The sequence below is a fragment of the Ascidia mentula genome, chromosome 7 (genome assembly GCF_947561715.1).
Source record: "Ascidia mentula chromosome 7, kaAscMent1.1, whole genome shotgun sequence".
NCBI lineage: Eukaryota > Metazoa > Chordata > Ascidiacea > Phlebobranchia > Ascidiidae > Ascidia > Ascidia mentula.
Genome location: NC_138572.1, coordinates 827159 through 845511, shown reverse-complemented (window position 1 = coordinate 845511; position 18353 = coordinate 827159). Strand labels below are relative to the sequence as shown.

Genomic DNA, 18353 nt, shown 5'->3' with positions numbered 1-18353 from the left:
TTACAGGTCTGGTGTCCTGTTCACGGACTTAGTTTTCCGTTAAAGTGTTTCTTGGTAGATGAGTGCAGTCAACCATGGGTATGAAATGAAGATTGGTGTACGTAACTGATATGTGTAAACTTCATTAACATTGGGCGCATTTGGGCGTTTTGTTTTTGCAGAAATTGGCGCTTTTGGGGCGTGTTGAAACAAAAAATTGGGGCCTTTGGTAAAAAATCTGGCAACACTGATCGGGTTTCACGCAGTTTGTAGGCTATATGTGTGTGATATATTTCTATACTGTACTTGCAATACAAAGCTACATCTGCTAATCCAAGAATGGCCGAACAACAAACAGAAGGAGGAAACCCACAAAACATTGTTGCCGAGGTAAGCTTGTTGTTCTTGATGATTAAGATTTGCTGTACTGCTGAGGTTGAAGAAATTCAATCGCGCATGTGGGCAGTTTAGAAACAGTTTTTGATTTCAGAATATTTCAATGACCATGCTGTCTTTTTGGACGATTAATATTTGTGTGTTTGGTTACTTTTGCTGGTTCCATTGCAGAACCTACACCTACATACTGGTGACGTACATCACCATCAGACTGTGGAAGAACATCTGCATCAGACTGTAGAAGAACATCTGCATCAGACTGTGGAAGAACATCTGCATCAGACTGTTGAAGAACATCTGCATCAGACTGTGGAAGAACATCATCACCATCATGCCCATTATCATGAATCAACCATTACAGAAGCAGAAGACAAACGAGGTAGGGAAGTTTTACTAGGGAAGTTTGGAATACAAATGCTTGTATTTAAGTCGAAACCCAACTGATTTAGCATTTATATTCGACCATTTGGAGATGACAAAATTATTATCTTAATGCGACTCATTTACTAATATCTGTGTCTTACCCCAGCGACAACATAGAATCCAATTCAACATATTATGTGACTTAGACCGTTAAACTCTGATTAAAGGACGTGGACACATTGACAGATCTAGAAGAAATTTGAGGGTGTTGTTCGGTTTCGGTATCTAATTAATGAAACCGTTAGATGCGGTTGTAATTTTTTTTCGGACATTTACTATGAAAATTCAGCTTTAAAAACACCTTTAGCGCATTGCAGTAGTTAAGCGAAATATCGAACAACTTCTGCGAAACCCAATACTTTTTAGTTGCTTTGGTGCATGTGCGCTTGTCCAGTTTAACGAAAAACGCAAAAACAAAGTCTATGTTACGAAACAATGTGTTTATATCTGTATGTTCGACGAGTGTCGAGTGTTGCGGTGTCAAATCTGTAATGGTCCAGGACATGATCTTGCGCCACTAACATCGATGTTTCAGTGGTAGATAAATATTTGCGAAATGTGTTAAAAACATACGTTTAGCTACATATATTTTGGTGCAATCTTGTTATACAATTGAAACTCTTACAGCGTGCAGCTTGTGTATAGAAATTGTAGAAGAAATGAATCAATTGATAAGATCGCGGTTTCAAAAAAGGTTTATTGACCAACGGCACGACAAACGATTGTTTTATTTGTGGTCATTGCCCCGTGAATGCAGCGCGCGCGACCGAGAAACAAAGCAACTGCGGAGACGAACACTTGGTCGTTGTGTTCGTTCCTGCTTAGCGGGAAATTAACCGCACTTTCACACCGCACAAAACAATGTGCCAAAATGCTGAGGGGTGCATTCTGAAACCAAAACACCCCCTAGATCCGGCACTGCGTGGACATCATCACTTCAAAATTGTTACTGCAGATAATGTTTTCCTTGAATCTATTCTTTGTATATGGTTGTCAGCAATTTTGCTACCAATGATCAGTTAGGTTGCTATACATGATGCATTGCTATGGAAATCTGGTGCTATGTCTGGGAATGCAAGTTCTTGTACATGTTTGGGTTTTATGTAATGAGTTTATGTAATTTCGGAAATTATCAAACACCTAAAATTATCAAACACCTAAAATTATCAAACACCTGCGGAGCATGGGTCAGACGCATCATTGTGAACGTCTTCTGGGGTGTGTTCTTAACGATAACTAATTTTACTCTGTGAACAGAATGCGTTTACGAATTATAATACAAGCGTCATATCAATGGAATTTAAAACTGGGTAACCGAGTCCTTAAGAAAGAGCGACTGAGCAAGAGCAATTAACATATATACCATTGAGATAGAGACTGTCTAAGTTCCATTTACGGTAGTTGTTGGGGGCTGTGGGCGTGCATGTCTTGGTTGTCATAGCACCGACCTCTGCCTTTTAGGAAAGTCATATTCCGATTGAAATAAGAATGTGTCTGACTTCAGCATTTAAGTTGAAAACATGCTGTCCGTGACCTTTTTGCGTGAAAGGTGTAAAATCGTTTTCAGGCACTATTATGTGTTTAATAATTTGTGTTTGGATCCAGATGCTCGGGAGCTCTCACTTCCCTTGTAGAATGACGATGAGAATGCGATCATTTTTGTCTACTTGAACGAATAGTGCACTTTACAGCTTGTCAGAATAATGCATTTAACAGGTTTCGCAAACTGTGTGTGCCGCGAAAAATTTATGAAAGAGTTTCGACGGAGATATGAAACCATTCTACACATGCGCTTATATGTTGCCACTGCAAACATATTGATAATGTGGCATCAAGCCATGAATTGTTTCAATAGTTTGCTCACAACTCGTAACCTCGTGACATCACAAATAACCTACGTAACCATTTTACAAACCACTTGAGGACAAGTGTTGGAATATTTCGGTAGCAGTGACAAGCGAAACTGTGCAAACATATGGGAAGTAAAATTGTTTGTGAAAACGTTTAAATCAGTTGGTAGATACGACAGTACAGGGACAGCTATTTCCAATATGGATTACGGTGGACAGAAGATTCCAGTTTACCGTATCTAGTGTTGAGCCAAACTGTCAAATGAAGCAACGGTGCCAGTAAGTTACCAAGGCATCTTCACGCCAATCACATGGGCTTAGAAAGTAAGGAATTTTCTTCACGCTTGTTTGGCCAACATGTAAAACAAACACTTTAGCTAAAAAGCCATACGTCTATCTACGATGAAGCTTTTTTTGCTGACTGTGGAACGGAAACACTCTCGTACAATCGCTAAAAGTTCTTTCTCTGAAAAAAACAGAAAATATACAACTTTGTTAAAAAACCTGGCTTGTTTCCCATGTTTTGCTGAGTGATTATGATTTCGATTGATTTACTTCCCGCTCATGTGTTCGCGTCCACTTTTTCTGCATACTTTCTTCACACTAGGTTTCGCCAGGTCGGAGGGTTTAGAACTGGGAACATAACTAGTAGAAAATCTACTTTTTTTTTGCCGTTCAACGCAAACATAAGTCTTTAATTATTCTGCAGATATAACCTCAAGTTTAAACCGCCTTTTTGGCTCAATTTTATACAGCACACGTTACCACGTAGCTACCTGAATTAACACGCCCAAAACTCTACTTAAAACTGCCCAAAACAGGCTCAAATTCGCCCAAGCAACAGCACATGCATACGTGCTCACTCAACCGTAAAATTGACCCCATTGCTTCACTGATTGCTTTGTAACGTCCTCCTTCTATTGTAACAGAGGATCAAATACAAGGTGGAAATTTTCCGCCACCAAATTTATTTTAATAGAAGATTCCAATATGCGTCTTTTAGCAGATTTTGTTTTATCCTCCATAAAGTGTACTGCATTGTGGGTAAACATACAACCAATCAGAGAGTTACAACTTGAAATTTGACCACCGTCATTTCGGCGAAATGGAATTTGGTTAAAACCGAAATTATTTCACGCATGAATGAACACGGCTTCAAACAATTGTGTTCACACAAAATAAGCATTAACTCACGAAAAAAACAAAAATGAGTTGTAATAACAAACATTTCAATCAGCAAGGTGTCCAATATTTGCAAAACAATATGTACACTTTAAAATTGCAATTTTTGAACACCTATAAAGTATATAACAACGAAATGGGTTTGACTGCAGTGTCGCTGTGTGAATCCCAGCATTCGCGTATTTTCGGCGCTGCATACAAGTGCCAATTTAATGATGTTCCGGGCCATAGGATCTTTTATAAATTGGTGGAGAATAGGCTCAGAACATGTAGATCACATTACAGTAGCGTTATTTGAACACCTATAAAGTATATCGCAACGAAATGGGTTTGACTGCGGTCACGATGTGTGAATCCCAGCGATCGCGTATTTTCGGCGCTGCATACAAGTGCTAATTTAATGATGTTCCGGGCCATAGGATTTTTTAAAAATTGGTGTAGAATAGGCTTAGAACATGTAGATCACATTACAATAGCGTTTTTTGAACACCTATAAAGTATATCGCAACGAAATGGGTTTGACTGCGGTCACGCTGTGTGAATCCCAGTATTAGCGTATTTTCGGCGCTGCATACAAGTGCCAATTTAATAATGTTCCGGGCCATAGGATTTTTTAAAAATTGGTGTAGAATAGGCTCAGAGCATGTAGATCACATTACAATAGCGTCTTTTGAACACCTATAAAGTATATCGCAACGAAATGGCTTTGACTCAAACAGAAGGCAGTGAGCATTTGCGGCGCTGCATACAAGTGCCAATTTAATAATGTTCCGGGCCATAGAATTTTATAAAAATTGGTGTAGAATAGGCTCAGAGCATGTAGATCACATTACAATAGCGTTTTTTGAACACCTATAAAGTATATCGCAACGAAATGTGTTTGACTGCGGTCACGCTGTGTGAATCCCAGTATTAGCGTATTTTTGGCGCTGCATACAAGTGCCAATTTAATAATGTTCCGGGCCATAGAATTTTTTAAAAATTGGTGTAGAATAGGCTCAGAGCATGTAGATCACATTACAATAGCGTTTTTTGAACACCTTTGAAGTATATCGCAACGAAATGGGTTTGACTGCGGTCACGCTGTGTGAATCCCAGCATGCATGCGCATTGTTCGTCAAAGGCTTTGACTCAAACAGAAGGCAGTGAGCATTTGCGGCGCTGCATACAAGTGCCAATTTAATAATGTTCCGGGCCATAGAATTTTTTAAAAATTGGTGCAGAATAGGCTCAGAGCATGTAGATCACATTACAATAGCGTTTTTTGAACACCTATAAAGTATATCGCAACGAAATGGGTTTGACTGCGGTCACGCTGTGTGAATCCCAGCGATCGCGTATTTTCGGCGCTGCATACAAGTGCCAATTTAATGATGTTCCGGGCCATAGAATTTTTTAAAAATTGGTGGAGAATAGGCACAGAACATATATGTCACATTACAATAGCGTTTTTTGAACACCTATAAAGTATATCGCAACGAAATGGGTTTGACTGCGGTCACGCTGTGTGAATCCCAGCGATCGCGTATTTTCGGCGCTGCATACAAGTGCTAATTTAATGATGTTCCGGGCCATAGGATTTTTTAAAAATTGGTGTAGAATAGGCTTAGAACATGTAGATCACATTCCAATAGCGTTTTTTGAACACCAATAAAGTATATCGCAACGAAATGGGTTTGACTGCGGTCACGCTGTGTGAATCCCAGTATTAGCGTATTTTCGGCGCTGCATACAAGTGCCAATTTAAAAATGTTCCGGGCCATAGGATTTTTTAAAAATTGGTGTAGAATAGGCTCAGAGCATGTAGATCACATTACAATAGCGTTTTTTGAACACCTATAAAGTATATCGCAACGAAATGGGTTTGAATGCGGTCACGCTGTGTGAATCCCAGCATGCATGCGCATTGTTCGTCAAAGGCTTTGACTCAAACAGAAGGCAGTGAGCATTTGCGGCGCTGCATACAAGTGCCAATTTAATAATGTTCCGGGCCATAGAATTTTTTAAAAATTGGTGTAGAATAGGCTTGGAACATGTAGATCACATTACAATAGCGTTTTTTGAACACCTATAAAGTATATCGCAACGAAATGGGTTTGACTGCGGTCACGCTGTGTGAATCCCAGTATTCGCGTATTTTCGACGATGCATACAAGTGCCAATTTAATAATGTTCCGGGCCATAGAATTTTTTAAAAATTGGTGGAGAATAGGCTCAGAGCATGTAGATCACATTACAATAGCGTTTTTTGAACACCTATAAAGTATATCGCAACGAAATGGGTTTGACTGCGGTCACGCTGTGTGAATCCCAGCGATCGCGTATTTTCGGCGCTGCATACAAGTGCCAATTTAATGATGTTCCGGGCCATAGGATTTTTTGAAAATTGGTGGAGAATAGGCTTAGAACATGTAGATCACATTACAATAGCGTTTTTTGAACACCTATAAAGTATATCGCAACGAAATGGGTTTGACTGCGGTCACGCTGTGTGAATCCCTGTATTAGCGTATTTTCGGCGCTGCATACAAGTGCCAATTTAATAATGTTCCGGGCCATAGGATTTTTAAAAATTGGTGTAGAATAGGCTCAGAACATGAAGATCACATTACAATAGCGTTTTTTGAACACCTTTAAAGTATATCGCAACGAAATGGGTTTGACTGCGGTCACGCTGTGTGAATCCCAGCGATCGCGTATTTTCGGCGCTGCATACAAGTGCCAATTTAATGATGTTCCGGGCCATAGGAGTTTTTAAAAATTGGTGTAGAATAGGCTCAGAACATGTAGATCACATTACAATAGCGTTTTTTGAACACCTATAAAGTATATCGCAACGAAATGGGTTTGACTGCGGTCACGCTGTGTGAATCCCTATGTAATGGTGGGAAACAAAATTGAAATTTTGTAAACGAATTTTGTGAACGAATTTTGTGAACAAAATTCTTGACGACGACTGGCCACATGATGGGGGTAGAGGGCCATACTTGAAATTAGAAGCGTTACGCAAACGTGCTGTAACATATTATGGAATAAAAATGCGAGGTTATATAAGTGTCAAATGAGCTATTTAAATCAACACTATCGGATAAATTGGACAATGTTGGTCCAAACGTGAGATAATGGGGCCGGGGTTAAGGATTGTTCTTAAATCAGAAATCTTTTTCAACTAATTTATCAAACTAATCTGTTGGAACATGTCATACGAATTAATCCAAAACAAACTAGATTTTCATCCACTATCACACGAAACAAACGCTGTGCGAAATATGTGTGAGTAGGGCATATGTTGAAGCAAAACGTTTCTTAATTTAAAGTTGAAACGCCTCAGTAAGTATAACTTACGTCTATATATACTGTGATAACTGATTTTATCTATTCAAAAATGCAAAAAGTTGCACAAAAATATCATGAACAAAGCATGAATTATAATTTGTTTTCGAAACAAAATTCGATTACAAATGCTTTTGATCCGTTAATCACTGTGTTGTATAGAGTGGGAAACAAAATTTGTTTTCGAAACAAAATTCGTTTATAAATGAATTTAAACCGTTAATCACTGTGTTGTACATAGTGGGAAACAAAATTTTTTTTTGAAACAAATTTCGATTACAAATGCCGTTGATCCATTAATCACTGTGTTGTAATACCATTAGTCCGACACAAATATGTTGTTCATAGTGGAAACAGAATCGGTAATTTGTGTGTGAAGTTCAAAGTCACTTGATTTAAAAATGTCAAAAAATTTTTCGACCACTTTCGCAGGCGGTCTCTCAAAATCAATTATTTCCGCCGAACCTTAGCCACCATAGTCTCAAACATGCGTTTTCGTTCAGCAACAAAATTCTAAAGGACATAGGCCAGTTTGATTTTCACTGCTCGATTTGTACTGGCATCTAGTATTTGTGCGCAAAATTTCAAGTCGCTTGATACAAAAACGTTCAAATTGCAAGCGGGCAACTGTCAATTTGAGTTAATTTCGACGAACCTTAGCCACCATAGAGTCAAACATGCGTTTTGGGTCGCAAATAAAAAACTAAAGGACATAGGCCAATTTGGTTTTCACTGCTCGTTTTGCACTGGCATCTAGTATTTGTGTGCAAAATTTCAAGTCGCTTGATAAAAAAATGTTCAAATTGCAAGCGGGCAACTGTCAATTTGAGTTAATTTCGACGAACCTTAGCCACCATAGAGTCAAACATGCGTTTTCGGTCGCGAATAAAAAACTAAAGGACATAGCCAATTTGGTTTTCACTGCTCGTTTTGCACTGGCATCTAGTATTTGTGTGCAAAATTTCAAGTCGCATGATGCAAAAATGTTCAAATTGCAAGCGGGCAACTGTCAATTTGTGTTAATTTCGCCGATCCTTAGCCACCATAGTGTGAAACATGCGTTTTCGGTCGCGAATAAAAAACTAAAGGACATAGGCCAATTTGGTTTTCACTGCTCGTTTTGTACTGGCATCTAGTATTTGTGTGCAAAATTTCAAGTCGCTTGATATAAAAATGTTCAAATTGCAAGCGGGCAAATGTCAATTTGAGTTAATTTCGCCGAACCTTAGCCACCATAGCGTCAAACATGCGTTTTCGGTCGCGAATAAAAAACTAAAGGACAAAGGCCAATTTGGTTTTCACTGCTCGTTTTGTACTGGCATCTAGTATTTGTGTGCAAAATTTCAAGTCGCTTGATATAAAAATGTTCAAATTGCAAGCGGGCAACTGTCAATTTGAGTAAATTTCGACGAACCTTAGCCACCATAGCGTCAAACATGCGTTTTCGGTCGCGAATAAAAAACTAAAGGACAAAGGCCAATTTGGTTTTCACTGCTCGTTTTGTACTGGCATCTAGTATTTGTGTGCAAAATTTCAAGTCGCTTGATATAAAAATGTTCAAATTGCAAGCGGGCAACTGTCAATTTGAGTAAATTTCGACGAACCTTAGCCACCATAGCGTCAAACATGCGTTTTCGGTCGCGAATAAAAAACTAAAGGACAAAGGCCAATTTGGTTTTCACTGCTCGTTTTGTACTGGCATCTAGTATTTGTGTGCAAAATTTCAAGTCGCTTGATATAAAAATGTTCAAATTGCAAGCGGGCAACTGTCAATTTGAGTTAATTTCGACGAACCTTAGCCACCATAGCGTCAAGCATGCGTTTTCGGTCGCGAATAAAAAACTAAAGGACAAAGGCCAATTTGGTTTTCACTGCTCGTTTTGTACTGGCATGTAGTATTTGTGTGCAAAATTTCAAGTCGCTTGATATAAAAATGTTCAAATTGCAAGCGGGCAACTGTCAATTTGAGTAAATTTCGCCGAACCTTAGCCCCCATAGTGTCAAACATGCGTTTTCGGTCGCGAATAAAAAACTAAAGGACATAGGCCAATTTGGTTTTCACTGCTCGTTTTGTACTGGCATCTAGTATTTGTTTGTAAAATTTCAAGTCGCTTGATATAAAAATGTTCAAATTGCAAGCGGGCAACTATCAATTTGAGTTAAATTCGACGAACCTTAGCCACTATAGAGTCAAACATGCGTTTTCGGTCGCGAATATAAAACTAAAGGACATAGGACAATTTGGTTTTCACTGCTCGTTTTGTACTAGCATCTAGTATTTGTGTGCAAAATTTCAAGTTGCTTGATATAAAAATGTTCAAATTGCAAGCGGGCAACTGTCAATTTGAGTAAATTTCGCCGAACCTTAGCCACCATAGCGTCAAACATGCGTTTTCGGTCGCGAATAAAAAACTAAAGGGCAAAGGCCAATTTGGTTTTCACTGCTCGTTTTGTACTGGCATCTAGTATTTGTGTGCAAAATTTCAAGTCGCTTGATATAAAAATGTTCAAATTGCAAGCGGGCAAATGTCAATTTGAGTTAATTTCGCCGAACCTTAGCCACCATAGCGTCAAACATGCGTTTTCGGTCGCGAATAAAAAACTAAAGGACAAAGGCCAATTTGGTTTTCACTGCTCGTTTTGTACTGGCATCTAGTATTTGTGTGCAAAATTTCAAGTCGCTTGATATAAAAATGTTCAAATTGCAAGCGGGCAACTGTCAATTTGAGTTAATTTCGACGAACCTTAGCCACCATAGCGTCAAACATGCGTTTTCGGTCGCGAATAAAAAACTAAAGGACAAAGGCCAATTTGGTTTTCACTGCTCGTTTTGTACTGGCATGTAGTATTTGTGTGCAAAATTTCAAGTCGCTTGATATAAAAATGTTCAAATTGCAAGCGGGCAACTGTCAATTTGAGTTAATTTCGACGAACCTTAGCCACCATAGCGTCAAACATGCGTTTTCGGTCGCGAATAAAAAACTAAAGGACAAAGGCCAATTTGGTTTTCACTGCTCGTTTTGTACTGGCATGTAGTATTTGTGTGCAAAATTTCAAGTCGCTTGATATAAAAATGTTCAAATTGCAAGCGGGCAACTGTCAATTTGAGTTAATTTCGACGAACCTTAGCCACCATAGCGTCAAACATGCGTTTTCGGTCGCGAATAAAAAACTAAAGGACAAAGGCCAATTTGGTTTTCACTGCTCGTTTTGTACTGGCATGTAGTATTTGTGTGCAAAATTTCAAGTCGCTTGATATAAAAATGTTCAAATTGCAAGCGGGCAACTGTCAATTTGAGTAAATTTCGCCGAACCTTAGCCCCCATAGTGTCAAACATGCGTTTTCGGTCGCGAATAAAAAACTAAAGGACATAGGCCAATTTGGTTTTCACTGCTCGTTTTGTACTGGCATCTAGTATTTGTTTGTAAAATTTCAAGTCGCTTGATATAAAAATGTTCAAATTGCAAGCGGGCAACTATCAATTTGAGTTAAATTCGACGAACCTTAGCCACTATAGAGTCAAACATGCGTTTTCGGTCGCGAATATAAAACTAAAGGACATAGGACAATTTGGTTTTCACTGCTCGTTTTGTACTAGCATCTAGTATTTGTGTGCAAAATTTCAAGTCGCTTGATATAAAAATGTTCAAATTGCAAGCGGGCAACTGTCAATTTGAGTAAATTTCGCCGAACCTTAGCCACCATAGCGTCAAACATGCGTTTTCGGTCGCGAATAAAAAACTAAAGGGCAAAGGCCAATTTGGTTTTCACTGCTCGTTTTGTACTGGCATCTAGTATTTGTGTGCAAAATTTCAAGTCGCTTGATATAAAAATGTTCAAATTGCAAGCGGGCAACTGTCAATTTGAGTTAATTTCGACGAACCTTAGCCACCATAGAGTCAAACATGCGTTTTCGGTCGCGAAAAAAAAACTAAAGGACATAGGCCAATTTGGTTTTCACTGCTCGTTTTGCACTGGCATCTAGTATTTGTGTGCAAAATTTCAAGTCGCTTGATAAAAAAATGTTCAAATTGCAGGCAGGCAACTGTCAATTTGTGTTAATTTCGCCTATCCTTAGCCACCATAGTGTCAAACATGCGTTTTCGTTCGAGAATAAAAAACTAAAGGACATAGGCCAATTTGGTTTCCACTGCTCGTTTTGTACTGGCATCTAGTATTTGTGTGCAAAATTTCAAGTCGCTTGATATAAAAATGTTCAAATTGCAGACGGGCAACTGTCAATTTGAGTAAATTTCGACGAACCTTAGCCACCATAGTGTCAAACATGCGTTTTCGGTAGCGAATAAAAAACTAAAGGACATAGGCCAATTTGGTTTTTATTGTTCGTTTTGCACTGGCATCTAGTATTTGTGTGCAAAATTTCAAGTCGCTTGATATAAAAATGTTCAAATTGCAGGCGGGCAACTGTCAATTTGAGTAAATTTCGACGAACCTTAGCCACCATAGTGTCAAACATGCGTTTTCGGTCGCGAATAAAAAACTAAAGGACATAGGCCAATTTGGTTTTCACTGCTCGTTTTGTACTGGCATCTAGTATTTGTGTGCAAAATTTCAAGTCGCTTGATACAGAAATGTTCAAATTGCAAGCGGGCAACTGTCAATTTGAGTTAATTTCGCCGATCCTTAGCCACCATAGTGTCAAACATGCGTTTTCGGTCGCGAATATAAAACTAAAGGACATAGGCCAATGTGGTTTTCACTGCTCGTTTTGTACTGGCATCTAGTATTTGTGTGCAAAATTTCAAGACGCTTGATATAAAAATGTTCAAATTGCAAGCGGGCAACTGTCAATTTGAGTAAATTTCGCCGAACCTTAGCCACCATAGCGTCAAACATGCGTTTTCGGTCGCGAATATAAAACTAAAGGACATAGGCCAATTTGGTTTTCACTGCTCGTTTTGTACTGGCATCTAGTATTTGTGTGCAAAATTTCAAGTCGCTTGATATAAAAATATTCAAATTACAAAAAGGCAACTGTCAATTTGTGTTAATTTCGACGAACCTTAACCACCATAGTGTCAAACATGCGTTTTCGGTCGCGAATATAAAACTAAAGAACATAGGCCAATTTGGTTTTTCTTGTTCGTTTTGTACTGGCATCTAGTATTTGTTTGCAAAATTTCAAGTCGCTTGATATAAAAATGTTCAAATTGCAAGCGGGCAACTGTCAATTTGAGTAAATTTCGCTGAAACTTAGCCACCATAGCGTCAAACATGCGTTTTGGGTCGCGAATAAAAAACTAAAGGACATAGGCCAATTTGGTTTTCACTGCTTGTTTTGTACTGGCATTTAGTATTTGTGTGCAAAATTTCAAGTCGCTTGATATAAAAATGTTCAAATTGCAGGCGGTCAACTGTCAATTTTAGTTAATTTCGCCGAACCTTAGCCACCATAGCGTCAAACATGCGTTTTGGGTCGCGAATAAAAAACTAAAGGACATAGGCCAATTTGGTTTTCACTGATCGTTTTGTACTGACATGTAATATTTGTGTGCATAATTTCAAGTCGCTTGATATAAAAATGTTCAAATTGCAGGCAGGCAACTGTCAATTTGTGTTAATTTCGCCGATCCTTAGCCACCATAGTGTCAAACATGCGTTTTCGGTCGCGAATAAAAAACTAAAAGACATAGGCCAATTTGGTTTTTATTGTTCGTTTTGCACTGGCATCTAGTATTTGTGTGCAAAATTTCAAGTCGCTTCATATAAAAATGTTCAAATTACAAGCGGGCAACTGTCAATTTGAGTTAAATTCGACAAACCTTAACAACCATAGAGTCAAACATGCGTTTTCGGTCGCGAATATAAAGCTAAAGGACATAGGCCAATTTGGTTTTCACTGCTCGTTTTGTACTGGCATGTAGTATTTGTGTGCAAAATTTCAAGTTGCTTGATATAAAAATGTTCAAATTGCAAGCGGGCAACTGTCAATTTGAGTAAATTTCGACGAACCTAAGCCACCATAGAGTCAAACATGCGTTTTCGGTCGCGAATATAAAACTAAAGGACATAGGCCAATTTGGTTTTCACTGCTCGTTTTGTACTGGCATCTAGTATTTGTGTGCAAAATTTCAAGTCGCTTGATATAAAAATGTTCAAATTGCAGGCAGGCAACTGTCAATTTGTGTTAATTTCGCCTATCCTTAGCCACCATAGTGTCAAACATGCGTTTTCGGTCGCGAATAAAAAGCTAAAGGACATAGGCCAATTTGGTTTTCACTGCTCGTTTTGTATACTGGCATCTAGTATTTATGTGCAAAATTTCAAGTCGCTTGATATAAAAATGTTCAAATTGCAGGCGGGCAACTCTCAATTTGAGTTAATTTCGCCGCTCCTTGGCAACCATAGTGCCAAACATGCGTTTTCGGTCGCGAATAAAAAACTAAAGGATATAGGCCAATTTGGTTTTTCTTGTTCGTTTTGTACTGGCATCTAGTATTTGTGTGCAAAATTTCAAGTCGCTTGATATAAAAATGTTCAAATTGCAAGCGGGCAACTGTCAATTTGTGTTAATTTCGACGAACCTTAGCCATCATAGTGTCAAACATGCGTTTTCGGTCGCGAATAAAAAACTAAAGGACAGAGGCCAATTTGGTTTTCACTGCTCGTTTTGTACTGGCATCTAGTATTTGTGTGCAAAATTTCAAGTCGCTTGATAAAAAAATGTTCAAATTGCAGGCAGGCAACTGTCAATTTGTGTTAATTTCGCCGATCCTTAGCCACCATAGTGTCAAACATGCGTTTTCGGTCGCGAATAAAAAACTAAAGGACATAGGCCAATTTGGTTTTCACTGCTCGTTTTGTACTGGCATCTAGTATTTGTGTGCAAAATTTCAAGACGCTTGATATAAAAATGTTCAAATTGCAGGCAGGCAACTGTCAATTTGAGTTAATTTCGACGAACCTTAGCCACCATAGTGTCAAACATGCGTTTTCGTTCGCGAAAAAAAAACTAAAGGACATAGGCCAATTTGGTTTTCACTTCTCGTTTTGCACTGGCATCTTGTATTTGTGTTCAAAATTTCAGGTTGCTTGATATAAAAATGTTCAAATTGCAGGCGGGCAACTGTCAATTTGAGTAAATTTCGACGAACCTTAGCCACCATAGTGTCAAACATGCGTTTTCGGTAGCGAATAAAAAACTAAAAGACATAGGCCAATTTGGTTTTTATTGTTCGTTTTGCACTGGCATCTAGTATTTATGTGCAAAATTTCAAATCGCTTGATATAAAAATGTTCAAATTGCAGGCGGGCAACTCTCAATTTGAGTTAATTTCGCCGATCCTTGGCAACCATAGTGCCAAACATGCGTTTTCGGTCGCGAATAAAAAACTAAAGGATATAGGCCAATTTGGTTTGCTCTGCTCGTTTTGTACTGGCATCTAGTATTTGTGTGCAAAATTTCAAGTCGCTTGATATAAAAATGTTCAAATTGCAAGCGGGCAACTGTCAATTTGAGTTAATTTCGACGAACCTTAGCCACCATAGTGTGAAACATGCGTTTTCCTTCGCGAAGAAAAAACTGAAAGATATAGGCCAATTTGGTTTTCACTGCTCGTTTTGTACTGGCATCTAGTATTTGTGTGCAAAATTTCAAGTCGCTTGATATAAAAATGTTCAAATTGCAGGCGGGCAACTCTCAATTTGAGTTAATTTCGCCGATCCTTGGCAACCATAGTGCCAAACATGCGTTTTCGGTCGCGAATAAAAAACTAAAGGATATAGGCCAATTTGGTTTGCTCTGCTCGTTTTGTACTGGCATCTAGTATTTGTGTGCAAAATTTCAAGTCGCTTGATATAAAAATGTTCAAATTGCAGGCAGGCAACTGTCAATTTGTGTTAATTTCGACGAACCTTAGCCACCATAGTGTCAAACATGCGTTTTCGATCGCGAATATAAAACTAAAGGACATAGGCCAATTTGGTTTTTATTGTTCGTTTTGCACTGGCATCTAGTATTTGTGTGCAAAATTTCAGGTTGCTTAATATAAAAATGTTCAAATTGCAGGCGGGCAACTGTCAATTTGAGTAAATTTCGACGAACCTTAGCCACCATAGTGTCAAACATGCGTTTTCGGTAGCGAATAAAAAACTAAAGGACATAGGCCAATTTGGTTTTTATTGTTCGTTTTGCACTGGCATCTAGTATTTGTGTGCAAAATTTCAAGTCGCTTGATACAAAAATGTTCAAATTACAAGCGGGCAACTGTCAATTTGAGTTAAATTCGACGAACCTTAGCTACCATACAGTCAAACATGCGTTTTCGGTCGCGAATAAAAAGCTAAAGGACATTGGCCAATTTGGTTTTCACTGCTCGTTTTGCACTGGCATCTAGTATTTATGTGCAAAATTTCAAGTCGCTTGATATAAAAATGTTCAAATTGCAGGCGGGCAACTCTCAATTTGAGTTAATTTCGCCGATCCTTGGCAAACATACTGCCAAACATGCGTTTTCGGTCGCGAATAAAAAACTAAAGGATATAGGCCAATTTGGTTTGCTCTGCTCGTTTTGTTCTGGCATCTAGTATTTGTGTGCAAAATTTCAAGTCGCTTGATATAAAAATGTTCAAATTGCAAGCGGGCAACTGTCAATTTGAGTTAATTTCGACGAACCTTAGCCACCGTAGTGTGAAACATGCGTTTCGCGAATAAAAAACTAAAAGATATAGGCCAATTTGGTTTTCACTGCTCGTTTGGTAGTGGCATCTAGTATTTGTGTGCAAAATTTCAAGTCGCTTGATATAAAACTGTTTAAATCGCAGGAGGTCAACTATTAAAATCAATTTATTCCGCCGAACTTTAGCCACCATATAGTCTCAAACATGCGTTTTCGTTCACCATAAAATTCTAAAACACATAGGCCAATTTGGTTTTCACTGCTCGTTTTTTACTGGCATCTAGTATTTGTGTGCAAAATTTCAAGTCGCTTGATATAAAAATGTTCAAATTGCAGGCAGGCAACTGTCAATTTGTGTTAATTTCGACGAACCTTAGCCACCATAGTGTCAAACATGCGTTTTCGGTGGCGAATATAAAACTAAAAGACATAGGCCAATTTGGTTTTTCTTGTTCGTTTTGCACTGGCATCTAGTATTTGTGTTCAAAATTTCAGGTTGCTTGATATAAAAATGTTCAAATTGCAGGCGGGCAACTGTCAATTTGAGTAAATTTCGACGAACCTTAGCCACCATAGTGTCAAACATGCGTTTTCGGTAGCGAATAAAAAACTAAAAGACATAGGCCAATTTGGTTTTTATTGTTCGTTTTGCACTGGCATCTAGTATTTGTGTGCAAAATTTCAAGTCGCTTGATATAAAAATGTTCAAATTACAAGCGGGCAACTGTCAATTTGAGTTAAATTCGACGAACCTTAGCCACCATACAGTCAAACATGCGTTTTCGGTCGCGAATAAAAAGCTAAAGGACATAGGCCAATTTGGTTTTCACTGCTCGTTTTGCACTGGCATCTAGTATTTGTGTGCAAAATTTCAAGTCGCTTGATATAAAAATGTTCAAATTGCAAGCGGGCAACTGTCAATTTGAGTTAATTTCGACGAACCTTAGCCACCATAGTGTGAAACATGCGTTTTCCTTCGCGAAGAAAAAACTAAAAGATATAGGCCAATTTGGTTTTCACTGCTCGTTTTGTACTGGCATCTAGTATTTGTGTGCAAAATTTCAAGTCGCTTGATATAAAAATGTTCAAATTGCAGGCAGGCAACTGTCAATTTGTGTTAATTTCGACGAACCTTAGCCACCATAGTGTCAAACATGCGTTTTCGATCGCGAATATAAAACTAAAAGACATAGGCCAATTTGGTTTTTCTTGTTCGTTTTGCACTGGCATCTAGTATTTGTGTGCAAAATTTCAGGTTGCTTAATATAAAAATGTTCAAATTGCAGGCGGGCAACTGTCAATTTGAGTAAATTTCGACGAACCTTAGCCACCATAGTGTCAAACATGCGTTTTCGGTAGCGAATAAAAAACTAAAAGACATAGGCCAATTTGGTTTTTATTGTTCGTTTTGCACTGGCATCTAGTATTTGTGTGCAAAATTTCAAGTCGCTTGATATAAAAATGTTCAAATTACAAGCGGGCAACTGTCAATTTGAGTTAAATTCGACGAACCTTAGCCACCATACAGTCAAACATGCGTTTTCGGTCGCGAATAAAAAGCTAAAGGACATTGGCCAATTTGGTTTTCACTGCTCGTTTTGCACTGGCATCTAGTATTTATGTGCAAAATTTCAAGTCGCTTGATATAAAAATGTTCAAATTGCAGGCGGGCAACTCTCAATTTGAGTTAATTTCGCCGATCCTTGGCAAACATAGTGCCAAACATGCGTTTTCGGTCGCGAATAAAAAACTAAAGGATATAGCCCAATTTGGTTTGCTCTGCTCGTTTTGTTCTGGCATCTAGTATTTGTGTGCAAAATTTCAAGTCGCTTGATATAAAAATGTTCAAATTGCAAGCGGGCAACTGTCAATTTGAGTTAATTTCGACGAACCTTAGCCACCATAGTGTGAAACATGCGTTTCGCGAATAAAAAACTAAAAGATATAGGCCAATTTGGTTTTCACTGCTCGTTTGGTAGTGGCATCTAGTATTTGTGTGCAAAATTTCAAGTCGCTTGATATAAAACTGTTTAAATCGCAGGAGGTCAACTATTAAAATCAATTTATTCCGCCGAACTTTAGCCACCATATAGTCTCAAACATGCGTTTTCGTTCACCATAAAATTCTAAAACACATAGGCCAATTTGGTTTTCACTGCTCGTTTTGTATACTGGCATCTAGTATTTGTGTGCAAAATTTCAAGTCGCTCGATATAAAAATGTTCAAATTGGTGGCGGGCAGCTGTCAATTTGACTTATTTTCGACGATTCTTAGCCACCATAGTTTCGAACATACGTTTTCGTTCACCAATAAAATTCTTAAGGACACAAATACTAGATGCCAATACAAAGTGAGCGGTGGAAACCAAATTAGCCTATGTCCTTTGGAAATTTGTTGGTGAACAACAACGCATGCTCAAACTATAATGCTGGCTAAGGTTCGGCGGAATTAACTGATTTGGAGATCTTCCCGCCTTCGATTTGAACATTTTTATATCAGGCGACTTGAAATTTTGCACACAAATAGTAAATGCCAGTAGAAAACGAACA

At 38.4% G+C, this 18353-nt stretch overlaps 1 protein-coding gene across 1 annotated transcript in view; it reads left to right on the top strand.

Moving 5' to 3' along the window:
* The first annotated feature begins 165 nt into the window (after positions 1 to 165).
* The window catches only part of LOC145908831 (NACHT, LRR and PYD domains-containing protein 1a allele 5-like), a 36634-nt gene continuing 18446 nt past the window's right edge, over positions 166 to 18353 (top strand). The window contains exons 1-2 of the mRNA XM_082996153.1: positions 166 to 369; positions 547 to 754. Coding sequence (XP_082852279.1) covers positions 319 to 369; positions 547 to 754 — 259 coding nt within the window. The 5' untranslated portion in view covers positions 166 to 318. The remainder of the gene's footprint in view (positions 370 to 546; positions 755 to 18353) is intronic.